The following is a 14,955-nucleotide window of genomic DNA, read 5'->3' on the forward strand; positions in this document are numbered from 1 at the left end:
AAAAAAAAAAAAAAGTTTGGCCCTGACCGCCAGAAGGTTATTGACGAAGAAGAAAGGAGACTCCAGGACACCGGCTTCATTAGGGAAATCAAATACACGACTTGGTTGTCAAACCCAGTGTTGGTTAAAAAGCCAAATGGGGCATGGATGATGTGTGTTGACTACACTGACCTGAACAAGGTATACCCCAAGGATGCCTATCCTTTCCCTAGTATCGACTAGTTGGTCGATAACGCATCTGGTTTCAAAATGCTCTCATTCATGGATGCATATTCTGGCTACAATCAAATTCCGCTACTTGAGGAGGACCAGGATAAAACAGCTTTTATCACCCAGAAAGCCAATTATTGTTATACCATGATGCCCTTTGGGTTGAAGAATGTCGGTGCCACATACCAGTGGATGATGAATAAATGTTCAAAGATTTGATTGGCGACAACATCGAAGTTTACATTGATGACATGATCGCCAAGTCGCGAACGCCTGATCAACACCTGTTACACCTTCAAGGCGTGTTCGATAGGTTGAGAGAGTACAACATGCGGCCTAACCCTAGCAAATGCGCTTTTGGCGTGCCAGCTGGTAAATTTCTAGGTTTCATGCTTACCCAAAGAGGCATTGAAGTCAACCCCGACAAATGCAAGGTGGTTATAGAAATGCGAAGCCCCCAAACTGTCAAGGAGGTCCAGAAGTTAACTGGGCGACTAGTGGCCCTCACCCGTATTTTAGCAAATTCTGCCCACAAGTCTCTCCCCCTGTTCAGCCTACTCAAAAAAGGTACTACCGCTCAATGGTCCGAGGAATGCGAGAAAGCCTTCCAGGAGTTTAAAAGAGCCATATCTTGCCCACCAGTCCTCACCAAGCCAGACAACGGAGAAACTTTGTATTTATACCTTGTCGTAGGCGCCGAGGCTATCAGCGCAGCTTTGGTCAAAGAGTCAAAAGAAGAGAGGAAGAAACCAGTCTACTTCATCAGCAAAGTTTTACAAGGGGCTGAACTTTGGTATCAGCAGGTGGAAAAGGTTGCTCTCACACTTATCTTCGCCGCACGAAGGTTAAGACCGTATTTCCAATGCCACCCAATCATTGTTAGGACCAATCAGCCTATCCGCCAAGTCTTGCATAAGCCTGACCTCGCCGGAAGAATGATGTCATGGGCGATTGAACTGTCGGAGTACCAAATCGTTTATGAACCAAGAACTGCCATTAAGGCCCAAGCTCTCACAGACTTCATAGCTGAGATGACGCACGTCAGCTCAACCGATAGTCAAATCGGCGAAACCCCACTGTCTGCGGTGTGGAAGCTGTATGTTGATGGCTCAACCAACGCCACAGGATCTGGCGTCGATATGATAATTGAAAATCTGGATGGTGTGGCGATTGAGCATTCCTTGACCTTCAACTTTAATACCACCAACAATCAGACAGAATATGAAGCAATGATCGCCGGACTACTTCAAGCCAAGGAATTGGGAGCCCACCATCTCAAGGTCTTCAGTGACTCTCAGTTGGTGACATTCCAAATTTCTGGTGAATATCAGGCTAAAGGGCCACTGATGTGCAAGTACTTGGAAAAAGTTAAAGATATAATGCGGACCTTCGAGACAGTCGAAATTGAGCACATTAGGCAGACAAAAAACACATAGGCAGACATAATTGCCAAACTGGCAAGCACAAAAAGCCCAAGTAACAATCGTTATGTCATTCAGCATAATTTGCCTAACCCATGCGTCGTCATAAGTGTTACAGACGTAACTGACAGAGCCGCCGAAGATACCTGGATCTCGCCCATCACTAACTACCTATCTGAAGGTACGCTCCCACTTGATCAGAAAGAAGCCAAGATGGTAGTACGAAGAAATGCCCATTTTGCATGATGCATGGGCGCTTATATAAAAGAGGGTGCTCAACCCCACTCTTGAAATGCCTGAACCCTTGCGAGGTAAAGTACGTCCTCGAGGAAATCCATGAAGGAATCAATGGCCGTCACATGGGCGGTCACTCGCTGGCAAGGAAAGCGCTCAAAGCAGGATTTTATTGGCCAACCATGGAGCGAGACGCCCATGAGCATGTGAAAAAGTGCGAAAAGTGCCAAAGGTTCACCGACGTGCATAAAGCCCCACCAGAAGAACTGACGTCGATAACATCGCCCTAGCCCTTTTACAAATGGGGGATGGACATCCTAGGTCCCTTTCCTGAGGCGGCAGGCCGGGTCCAATGGCTAATCGTCGCCATTGACTACTTCACCAAATGGGTGGAGGCAGAACCAGTTGCTACCATTACCTCTCAAAGGGTGAGGAAGTTCTTCTGGAGAAACATCATTTATCGTTTCGGCATCCCAGGAGAGGTTATAACAGACAACGACACTCAATTTACAGACTCCCAAAGGGTTTTGCTTGGGAAGGTTTTTAACGAGGCAGGTTTCATTTTTAATCAACAATACCATGTTATTTCCACCACTCAATCTCTCATGATCTCCGTAATTTTTAGTACGGGACGGTTCTCACCCCCGCCAAACACCGGACTGGGACGGTTCTCATCCCCAGTCAATGTCCAAGTTACGGGATGGTTCTCACCCCCGCCAAGCGTTAGACTGGGATGGTTCTCACCCCCAGTCTAACGTCCAAAATACGGGACGGTTCTCACCCCTGCCAAACGTTGGACTAGGACGGTTTTTATCCCCAGTCAACGTCCAAGTTACGGGATGGTTTTCACCCTCGCCAAACGTTAGACTGGGATGGTTCTCACCCCCAGTCTAACATCCAAAATGCGGGGCGGTTCTCACCCCCGCCAAGTGTTGGACTAGGACGGTTCTCACCCTTAGTCAACGTCCAAATTGTGGGACGGTTTTCACCCCCGCCAAGCGTTGGACTGAGACGGTTTTCACCTCCGCCAAGCGTTGAACTGGGACGGTTCTCACCCCCAGCCAACGCCCAGGTTGTGGGATGGTTTTCACCCCCGCAAAGCGTTGAACTTGGAAGGTTCTCACCCCCAGCCAACGTCCAAGTTGTGGGACGGTTCTCACCCCCGCCAAGCGTTAGACTGGGACGGTTCTCACCCCCAGCCAACATACAAGATGCAAATGAGAAAAGTTGAAAACAAGGGCGTAATAAACTTGGCTAAAGACACAAAACATTTCATTACAGACAAAGAAGTGCAATTCCACGGTTGACACACCAACCATAGCAAAAAGAAGAAACTACAAATTTACAAAGTCAAGTCTGACGGTCTCCCATGGGGGTCACCTCGTCTTCAACCACAGAGGCTGGTTCAACTGTGTCAGCAACAACAACACTCCCACCACCACCCTCCATGTTTGGTTCAGATAGCGTAACATCTACAAGCTCCAACGATAAGCCCCGCCTAGTTTCATCGCCAATAGTATGGTCCCCACCAGCAGCATCGTCAACAGCAAGACCCTCTGATAGGCCACCATCTTCATCGGTCTCGGGACCCTCCTCAATCACAACCGCCTCCCCATTCGCCATCCGCTGAAGTATCTGATTTCCCTCCACCTCATATTCTGGGCTAAAACCGGTAATGTCAAAATCAGGATGCCGAACGCAGACTTGTTGGAGCGCATTGTTAAAAGATTGATACAGAAGACTTGCCAAGGCACCTTCCAGCTCTTTCACCCGCCCAACATATTTTTTGGAGTCTTCTTGGGAGGTGTGCAGGTTCCCATACACCGAGGCCAATTCGACGGATAATGCATCATTCGCCGATTGGATACTGTTTTTTTCTGCCTTACACTCATCTAGCGACTTCGACAAGTCATCCTTCTCAGAAGTCAAGCGTTTAATTTCCTCACCATCCTTCTTCGACGACGCAGTCAAAGACTTATTGACAGTTTTCAAGTCATTAACTTCCTTTCCAAGGCGCCCCACTTCAACGGTCAAGCAATCCACCTTATGCCCCGCCTTATTGAGGCGATCTTCCTGGGCGGAACAACGGCTGTCGACAGTAAGGGAAATTTCTTGGATTCCCAAAATCCGATTAATAACTACTTGCGTACAATTAAGGATTTGCTGGCGGGTTATATGGTCAGGCACCTCCATATTCAGCACAGGTTTGAGAAAGTTGGAGTCGAGATCCCTTTCCGACAGTTTTAAAACTCTGCCAATGGGGATTGGAGTAGGAGAAGGCGTCGCCTGAACCTTCCAGAAAACCGCCCGCGGCGTAGCAGTTGTCATCGGTCAACTGTCTAGATTCAGGCGGCGCAAGGCGCAATGTCTTTACACCCCCAGGCGAGACCAAAGTTTCATCTCTCGGCCTCTTCAATCCTGAACTCTCACGCCCAGGTGAGATGGATCCGCGAGTAGACTCTCTTGTCGACGAACCACCCACCCAGTTCATCGTTTCTTTAATTATGGGCCCAGCCGCCCTCTTCTCCAACTTGGCAGCAGGAATATCAGCCGCAGATCGGATCTTCTTCTTTGGGCGATGAACCTTTTTCTTCTTGCCTTTGTCGACATCTTTCCTTTGTGCGGAGGGAACAGGCGTGGCCAGAGGAACCCCACCACTTTCAGCCCTGACCTTATCAGCCGCCTCACGTGCGATTCTTAACGCATCCATCGACAAACTTTCAACTGCAAGATACAAAGACACAGGCATTAGTTAAGACGATAAATACTTACAGCGCAGTCACAAATAAATTAAATTACCGTCACACCTCCATAACACAACATTTTCTTCGTAGGCCACCGTTCGAAGCCCTTCCTAACCTCCAGAAACCAGTCAACTACCTGTATCTCTTCCCGAGACAAAGATTCACACCCAAACGAATACTGATTGGCCAGACGCTCATAGTGCGCTTTACACCAATACAGTTCGATCCGGCTTTCCCCACTTTCTCGGTCAACGAAGAAGGGTAATTCCCCCTCGTCCAGAATCGGCTGTATCCAGAAGAAAGTCCCCCTCCAGTTTTTGTATGAATCAGCGTATGTGGAGAATATCGCCCCCAGTTTAGCCCCTGCCTTCAGCGAAACCCAGCCAAGCTTTTTCAACGAAGGCAACACCTGGAAGCAATAAAAGAATAACCGTATAGAGCACACCCATTCAAAGTATCGGCATATCTTCTCAAAAACCCGAACAAATGCCCAGGCATTAGGGTGCAGTTGAGAAGGTGCAGCCCGTAGATGGGCTAACACTCCCATCTAAAACTCAAATAGAGGAAACCTCATTTTTTGATCGATAAAGTGAGTTTTATACACCATAAATCGCCATTGAGAGACCTCCCTACGGCGTGGCTTGTCACAGACTCAATCAACATCCCTAACCACAACGCTTTGCCATTTCATCTCGTCTTCAGCATTTTCAGTAAAGTCAAAATTGCCTTCAGATTGGTAAACCTCGTCGAAAATATCCGTACTGGTATAACAAGAAGAAGAAGATGCCACCACTGGGTCTACCCAATTCCTCGCCAAAAAGCGTTCTTGAGTTTGCACAACCGCCATAAGTCAAGAGATTACTCACAAATCAAACCTGGGAGCGACAAATACACAGTCAAACGCCAAACACTTCAACTGATGCCAAGAAGGTAAACAAATCATCAAACCCCGAACCTTCACACCACCCAACTCCTACTCCCCGAACCACCAGCATCCCCTCACCGATAACTCAATCAAAAACAACTCAAACACAAAGAACTTACCAGAAGAGTCAGAGGTTTCTGAGGAGCCCGATGTATAAAAATCTGAATAGCTTAAAGAAGACGGCCACCACGCAGGTTGTACCTTATAAAGCCCCAAGTCTTCATAAATGGCATCCCACACGCCATACTTACAAGTCGAGCGTCCTCTGGGTGGTATCTACCTAATCGGTTGTCAGTGGATTCGTCATATTTACGGCGATGGAAAGACTCGAAAATTTTAGGAATATGGCCAGAAGACGTGCACAAGGCAACTGGAGATTCAACAGTTGGATGGATTATTTTTAAAGGACGATGGTGGTAATAAAATTCGAGTTGACAATTTTGAGGTTGGCGGTTAATAGAAGATAAGGGCCAAATAAGCCGCCCTACTCCAAAAGCTGAACGCCGCAAATCACGGAGGCGCAAACCTGCCCTGTGATCATAAGAATGATCAGAAAACCTAGTATGACTCCTCCGTGAAAGGCGAGGCCTAGTACCTTCTCCAGATCCACCAGATCGTCGCCTTCTAGATCCGGCAGATCGATGCCTACCAGATCTAGAAGCCCTCCCACCAGTTACGGCCTGACGCCTACCATGAAGACAGGAACCAGAAGCCTCGCCAGAATAGGGAACCACATGCCCGAAAGCCCTCTCTGGCAAAAGACTTTGTATATCCTTTTCGCTGAAACCTAGAAGCTCTGGTATTCTACTATGGGGTAACGACTCAAACCTAGGAATTAAAGAGCGGAAATAGGGGACACTACAACCTTCCCCACCACGACCAGCAAGGAAACCCCGCATAGTCGACCCCACTATACAGCCATCGCCCGTATCAAAAGCTTCATCGAACTCCTCCTCTTTAACATCCACCTCTAACTCAGGCAAGACCAAACCGGTCAAATCTTTCAACTCGACCATCACGAGAAAGAAGAGAAGAGAAGCAAAGCCAAAGAAAAGTAAAGAAATACCAAAGTTACAAGCTAGAAACACTATACCTGAGATAGCGAAGATTGCAGAAGAAGGAAGAATGGAAGAAAAGAAGACCAATGCGAGCACTCAGAAGAGAGAAAACCGGAAAGAAGGAGGCAAACACAAAGGGCCAGAAATTAGTGAAGAAGGTTTCGTGGAGGGAAAAACCCCCTTTAAATAGGACCAAAGGGATAAGGATGGCGTACACGTGTACATCCCACGACTCTAACCGTAGGATAACACAACTGTCAGATAATAAGCGGTTGTGATGAGGGATCCTATGGTAATTACAAGGGGACAAGACACCTTTCGCATAACATTAATGCGTCGCGCTTCGTGACGTTTGAGTCCCTGCAGTTAATTGCAATGATGGAGGCACCCATCATTACTGTCCCTCGAAAACTGAAAAGCCACATTTCCTGTCAGAGACAGGTGGACGGCCTAAGAAGTACTATGCGTTCAACACAAATCGCCAGCTAGAGAGTATCGCCTTAGAGCCAAACCTGCAAGAATCCAAAATGTTCACCAAGTGACTGGGCGACCCCTCATCCCGCCAATACTAGCCACTCAGATCGCCAGCTAGAGAGTATCGCCCAAGAACCAAACGTACAAGACTCCAAAATGTTCACCAAGAGACTGGGCGAACCCTCATCCCGCCAATATCTGCCACTCAGATCGCCAGCTAGAGAGTATCGACCAGGACCGTTTATCTTGGCACTAAGCTACGCTTGCTACCAAGCTGAAGGGCTTATGTTTCAAATAGCCCAACGACATAGTGGCCCAAGGGTCTAAGCCCAAAACCCTCATCCACGTCAGCCCTACCAACCTCCAACCTCACAACCCCCAATGTGATGATGCTCCCTAGGTGAGACACCAGAATGTCTCACCTAGGGATTATAACTCCCAAGGAGACCGCCCCAGATACCATAAGAGGTAACTGCCCTTTGTCATATGCTGAGATCGCCAGGAACAGGGGGTGCATCACTGCAACCATAGCAGCGCCTGCTGCCCTTAGCAGTGCCTGCCACCCTCAGCAGCGCCTACCACCCTCAGCAGCGTCTGCACCCTTAACAAAACCCAAGAAGAGTTGAACCTCTCCTCACGAACCCACACAAGATCAACATCACCTTCATCTATAAATACCCCTCTTGATACAGAGGAAATCTTATCTTATGTATTGATATTCTGCCCATTTACATTGAGTCACATATACACACTCCTGAATCCATTGTTAACTGCTTGCACCATACTTGGAACAGTGCCTCCTAGCTTGGTCTCTACCTATGCTAGAGGTATCATCCATACAGTGACTCCATCCCCAACGGGAACATAGTGGGCTTATAGATCCCAACGGTACATATCCCAAACGGGGGTTAAACTTTTGGTATAATAGCTAGTTCTTGATATCCAATAAAATATTTTGGGGGAAATGTGGAAATTCTAAATATATTCATCAATGGAAAAAGTTATATTTACAAACCTTTTTTTCCAAACTTACAAATTACACTATGTCTGACCAGTCAGACTTTACTCAAGAGTGTATTACCAGTCAAATATATGTAGTTTGTAAAAGTTTGTAAATGAAAAATTTGTAAATCATCAATAATGCATGCAATAATACCGAGTAAATTTTAATTTCCCCCTACCTATCATTTGCACTCCTATTGGGCTGAGCTACTTTGTTTCGGAGGGGGCAACCCAACCCCAATTTTTTTTTTCTTTTGGTAAAGATCTTTTCTTACATCGCCTCCTCAATTAGGGGTGTGCATGGGTCATATTTTTGTGCCGACTCGATCCAACTTGGTTTTTATAGGTAAGGTATTTTGACCCGACCCGCTTTAATTTGATCCAAGTCAGGTCATGTTCTGACGAAAATTTCGACGAAAATTGTTTTGATGGAAATGTTTTATTCGAAACTTATGACGAAATTTAGTTTCTCTAAAGAATTTTGATAGAATATTTTTTCCGTCAAAATTTTTTATCAAAATATTTTTTGTCAAAAAATTTTACGAAAATTTTTGACAGAAATGTGTTCCGTTGAAAATTTTGATGAAAATATTTTTTATCAAAAAACTTGACGAAAATATTTTGTCAAAAAATTTCGATGGAAATGTGTTTCGCTAAAAGTTTCGACGAAAATTTTTTTTTGTCCAAAAGGTTAACGAAAATATTTTCATCGAAAACCTTCGCCGAAATTTGAATTCTGTAAAGAATTTTGATGAAATTTTTTTAGTCAAAATTTTTTTATGGAAATGTGTTTCGTCTAAATTTTTGATGAATATGTTTTTTTGTGAAATATTTTGACGAAATTTAGATTATGGAAAAAAATTTGACAAAAATTTTTCTGTCAATTTTTTTTACAAAAATGTTTTTAGTCACAAATTTTGATGAAAATATTTTTCGTCAAAAATTATTGCGAAAAATTTTGATGGAAATATTTTTCGTAAAAAATTTTGACAAAATTGTTTTACGTTAAAATTTTTCTTTTAATGTAATTGTGATTTTCTTTTTTTTCATATAATGAGTATGGGTCAAGTTTTGGGTCAATGGGTCATTATTAAAATAAGTCAGGTCTAAAATTGACCCAAATAAAAGTGGGTCAGTAATTAAACCCAGTTCAAAAAAAAGTAGGTATTTATAAGTCAAATCAAGGTCAGATCAAGAGCAGGACGAGGTGAACCAGTTTTTTTGCACACCTCTGTCCTCAATAATGGTCTTCCTTCCATTTGGGGCCCTTCCTTCTATTTGGGGCCCAAGTTAACTAAAATAATCTAATTCTGCCAACACTCTACTCTTGTTATTAACTAAATGCTGAGGTATAATTTCCTTCCTCTTCTCACAAATAACTTTTGAATTTGATGCAAATTTTCAACAATATTTTTTCAATCCATACTTGCATGTGCATCCCATTAGTTCCCTTGCAATATATGTCCATAGTCTTGCATATTTGTCTTGCCACAGTAACACCTATCAGCAGCATCAACTTACCTTTTCATTCATTCAATATGTTTAACAAAAAGCTGATTTACCACATGTTCATAAAGTTCTTTTATTATTTGCATCATGCACGATGAGAGAAACTCGAGATTGATGAATAAAGGACAACCAGTACACATTAAATAGACATAAAAGATATAACAGGATGGGACCATATAGTATCAATACACAATTTACGGGTTTGACATTTCCGATCCATATAAATTGAGCATAATAGCCAGAGTATTAATCTGATAATTAAACTAATGATAGTGAAGACAGTAACTCAGCAGTGGCAGAAAACACTTAGAAATAAAATAAGTGATAGGTTCATTATATGGTCTTCTGGGACAAAATAATCTTGTTATCATACTTTTTTGATACACTAAAGTAACCCCAGGATTTGTACCAGAAAGTATTGAACTTTTATCAATGCTTTCACATGGTGCAACCAAAGGTCCTACGTACAAGACTTGGTACTCTTGTTAGTTGGTACATTCCAGCATGATTTCCTAAGAAGCACCGTATACAGAGATTAATTTCCTTAAATAATAAACTATTAACATAAAATGTCAAGAGAGTTTTGGGTTTTATAGTTCATGATCATGGGATGCTAGAGCTACTTGGGCAATGTGGTGCAGTCTTCTTTGATTCTAGTTGTTGTGAGTGGAAAGAGATCAAGTGTCTTGAGAGGTCTAGTGCAACATAAAGATGCTTGATTAACATCCTCAAGTGTCAAACCATAGTTGCAGAGTGTCTTGTCTTTCTTCTCCACCAAACTTTGCTTGTTATACACATTCCATTTGCAGTTCATTGCCCTTTCTGAAGTGCTTGTAGCTCCTCCCTGAACATATGAAATGAACAAAAGTAGAAAAAAGAAAACATGCTTCAATTTTTCCCTGACTTCATAGCTCAAACTGAAATCATGCCTTTTGGAATGAAGTGGCATTATGTGCATTTACATCACTTACTTTAAACCATTATTTTAGGACCACTACTCAGGATGTTAAGTTAACAAACCCCATGCATCCAAGAGTTACAATATAGAGAAGAATAAGCAAAAAATAAGGGACAAGAAACAGAAAAGAAACATCTACATGCATGGTTGAAAAGGAAGATTACCTGAAAAAGCAAGCTAGGTGAGTTATAAAAGGAAAATTCTTGGCTAGTAGAAGCAGGAGGATAACCAAAGCTACCAACAAAATGGTTAGTGATATCCTGATTCAGTTGGCAATGATGAACTTGGAGTTGTTGCTGTAGCTGCAGTTGCTTGTTGAGTTTCCTCCTTAGCTTCTGTCTATCCCTAGCCTTATGGTTCTGAAACCAATAGAACACATTCTTTCCTTCTATTCTTCCATAGAAAGAAAGGTGTGTTGTTATTTGCTGAATTTGAGAAGCACTAGGAGTTCTAATCCCACTTCTGTACAGTTCCTCCAAGACCATGAGCTGTTCTGTAGTAGGACTCCATCTTGATGACCCTGCTGGGGACATTTCTCTCTTTAGATTGTGGGGTGAGTTCTTGAGACAAGAAGGGGATGAAATGGATGTATAAATAGAAGGGACAGAGAGAAAGATACAGTAAAGTAGAGAGGAAGAGACAAAAAGGAAAGAGATTGAGCAGGCATAAAAAGGGTGTGGTGAATTAGATAGGTAAAAAGTACTAGCCTCATGCTGATGTTCCTTTCGGAGGAGCATTCAAGTGAGGTTTCAGTTCATGACAGAGAGAGAGAAAGAGAGAATCTGAAATGAGATGAGTGAATGAAGAGAACTGATTGTGGGGTGTATGACTCATGATGACCTTATTATTAACTTTTCTTAACAGAATCAATCAGATACTCTCCAAATGTGTCTAATTCAGTACCAGATACCCTTAACTAGGACAAATAGCCCTTGCTCTCCCCTCATAATTATGTACCTCTAACTTGTTCCCACATCCCACAGTGTTGCTGTTGACAAAACATTTCAATCAAATTTAACTGTCTTATAAAAATAAAAGATTAATCTTCTACTCCTCTAATTTTTTTATATCATGACACATCCAATCACCTATATATTATTATTGTCTCCATAAATTCTATTTGATGTTTATATTACTAAACTATTTTGGAATTGGTTATCACAAGAGCAATACTATTTATGTAATCTTAAACTAATAATCAGTGACAATTGCCCGTGTTTTTATCATATTTGATCATCTAATGTAATAATAAGAAAAATATATATATATAAAGACACACAACAACAACAAAAATTAAAAAAGAAAATCATTTCTCATTAAATCCAAGGTAGGGATGAGGGCAATTGTCAACGGCGTAACCACATTGGAACCAACAAGTGCTTGGCACTGGCTGGTTTCCAAAATCAGAAGCTTTTTTTGATTTTCAGTGATTGTAAATGATTTGCTTCCTCCATAGTTACTGGTTTTGGCACTAACTTCCTCCATGGTTGGCTAATTTTTGGCACCAGCTTTCCAATTTTTTTAGCTTCACCACTGAAAATTGTTGTAGGCAACCTTACCTATATATAATTAAAAAAAGTCTGTTTTCCAAGACTCAAACCCCATATCCTTTCGGTCACAAAGAAATAGCTTTATTGTTGATCATTCTACCTATTATCCTCTGAGATCCAGGTGGGATGCAATTATACTAACAACTCTTGGATAATATTTTTCTTCCATCAAAGGGTTTTTTTTTTTTTATCAATCAACTCTCCTAAAATTTTAAGATAATAGTCATGAATGTATGAATAGTCCCTTCTCATGCAACAGCTTTTAGACATGACATTTGAATAATACATGTTCAAGGATCGAATTCTTAACTCACTTGATAGTAAAAACTCTAAACCATATCATAAAGTAACTCATTCAAAACCTTTTCAGTTAGGTAAAGACTTTTATATCATGTTTTGCATGTTCCTAATTGTAAACTTCACCAATTTAACTCACTTGAAAGACATGTACTAAAAGAATGCCATATATTAAATATTGGGATTTTATAAGTAAGTCCCCATTATTGCAAGCATAGTGGTGAAATATTTCCGTATGAAGACAATGTTATAGACAACGGTACCAAAGGTGATACTTGGCAAAATGGCAAGTCATTCCACAGTCACAGGTGGGGTCTCTGGCTATTTGCATGCTTCGCTGACATTTTTGAAAACGCAAGCATCGAACAGTTAGTGTCCATAAATGCATGTAGCAGAGTGTCCAATGCCTTGTCTTTTTTTTGGTCTCATTAAGGGGACTTGTCATCTCTATAAACATTCCTTATCATCTCAACCGTTCATTTTGTGATTCACTCACGTCATCAAATTCTAGATTAGTCAACCACAAATCTCCTACCATATATTTTATGGTCATCTCATCTTCCTTAGGCCCTCATGTTGTTACGTATTTCGTTACGTGCGACAGTGCTTCTTGTCCTTTGATGTTATGAAATGTCAATGTTTTTTTTTAATTTTTACTGAAGTTATACAGTATTATTGCTTTATAAACTTAAAAGATTTATAATAAATCAACGTGGGGCATTAAATATTGGATCAACTTTGAAAATTATTTTATACAAGTTTGTACTTGTCCATACGTATCTCATTTGTAGTATTTTTTTAAGTTTGCTCAATGACATTTGAAACATGGTTTTATGTACATTTTGATATTGCTTGTAGAGTAATTATTTAAATCAAACTGTTATATCAATAACTTAATATTATTTTTTAATACATTTATTCTGAGGCCTCTACTCATGAGCCCGTTTTGAAACTCAGATCGGTCATCGACTCGGTTGAAGTACTGGGTCATTGGTTCAACTGGATTTACTGTTCACATATTAAAAAAATATAAATATATTACTTATATTAAAAATTCACATAAGAAAACTACCAATGAGCTTCAAAAAATAAATTAGTTCTCAATGATAGCAAATATTATATACTTCTAGGCTTCTAGCTCTAGACCATATCCTAACATTGGATTAAAATTGCAATGTAAGCTAAATGCACCTTTTGTGCCTTAACATAACACAAATAAACTAAATCATGATAACAAATAGTAGACATGAAATATACACTAAGGAGAAAGTTTCTATCATTGAGATAAGACTATCAGTGTTTATTCTCACCTAACCTCTTTAGATCATTATAAGATACAACTAAATTACATAAACGAACTGCACTAATCAAAATACCTTCTTATTTTCACCTTACTTTTTAATCATATTTACCACAAAATATGAACATGATTTAATTCAAGAATTCATAACAACCAAAAAAAAATATTTAAGAAAAAGTTTTACAAAAAAGAGAGAGGGTTCACCGGTCTAAATGGAGAGAATGACATTAGGGTTAAAGGGGAGATCGGACCATCACTAATATATATATTTAATAACTTATAATCTGGTACGTCCATCATATACCAAATCAATGATTGAGATTAAATGCATCAGTAATTAATTAAGTGATATAATGTTTAATGGGTAATATTAAGAGTCTTAATATTATAATTATAATAAAATCCTTTTAATATTATAATTGACTCTTAATATTTCTAACATTCTCCCACTTGGCCCGATTAATCACAATATACATGTTCATCTCTAATGTTAGTCATCATAAAAGATAAATTGTCAAGTGTAAGTTATGGCAGTAGTGCGCTATTAATTCAGTACATTCCCTTCCATATACTACAACACCAACAATCTATCATATAAAATTCATAATATAGGAAACATAATGGTCCACATAATGTCTTACAAAAACTTCCTTGTCAAAATTCATAATGTGTATACAGCCATAAAATAACAAAGAAACATAATGTATGTCAGAAACACATAGGTGAGCTCAGAGTGTCACACATCAATAATCTTTAATACAACCAAGGCCCATACTTTCAACTTGTTCTTTAAATAGCTTTGGTTGTAACCCTTTCGTCAAAGGGTCTACCATCATTTGTTCAGTTCTGATGTGCGTAATTGACACTCTCTGATTCTGAACCTCCTTTTTAACGGAAAAACACTTTAACTCTATATGTTTGGATCCTTTAAAGAAGAATACTGCTGCAGATTATCACGGTAAATTTTCAGCGGCCTGCAAATGGTGTCGACAACCGCAAGCCTTGAAATAAAGTTCCGCAGCCATAATGCATGAGTTGTGGCTTCAAAACAAGCCACAAATTCTGCCTCCATAGTGGATAAAGCAACGATAGTCTGTTTTGAACTTTTCCATGATATGACTCCTTTGGCAAACATAAACAAGTAGCCAAAGGTTGACTTTCTACTATCAAGACATCCACCAAAATCTAAATTAGTATATCCAATTACTTCTAATTCATTGGACCTTTTGTACATGAGCATGTGATCCTTCGTGCCTTGAAGGTATCTTAAAAC

The 14,955-nt window shown here is 40.8% G+C and overlaps 1 protein-coding gene across 1 annotated transcript; it reads right to left on the minus strand.

The window, feature by feature from the left end:
- Nucleotides 1–10,196: 10,196 nt before the first annotated feature.
- On the minus strand, nucleotides 10,197–11,068 carry LOC133312117 (WUSCHEL-related homeobox 3). Its single transcript, XM_061513270.1, has 2 exons — nucleotides 10,700–11,068; nucleotides 10,197–10,421 (listed from the first exon to the last, which is right to left on the minus strand). The coding sequence occupies exons 1-2, from the start codon at nucleotides 11,066–11,068 to the stop codon at nucleotides 10,197–10,199; spliced, it is 594 nt and encodes a 197-aa protein (XP_061369254.1).
- Between the last annotated feature and the right edge of the window lie 3,887 nt (nucleotides 11,069–14,955).

Source organism: Gastrolobium bilobum, unplaced genomic scaffold (genome assembly GCF_033153095.1).
Source record: "Gastrolobium bilobum isolate Gb01-03AN ecotype WA unplaced genomic scaffold, APGP_CSIRO_Gbil_v1 utg11508, whole genome shotgun sequence".
In the NCBI taxonomy this organism is placed as follows: Eukaryota; Viridiplantae; Streptophyta; class Magnoliopsida; order Fabales; family Fabaceae; genus Gastrolobium; species Gastrolobium bilobum.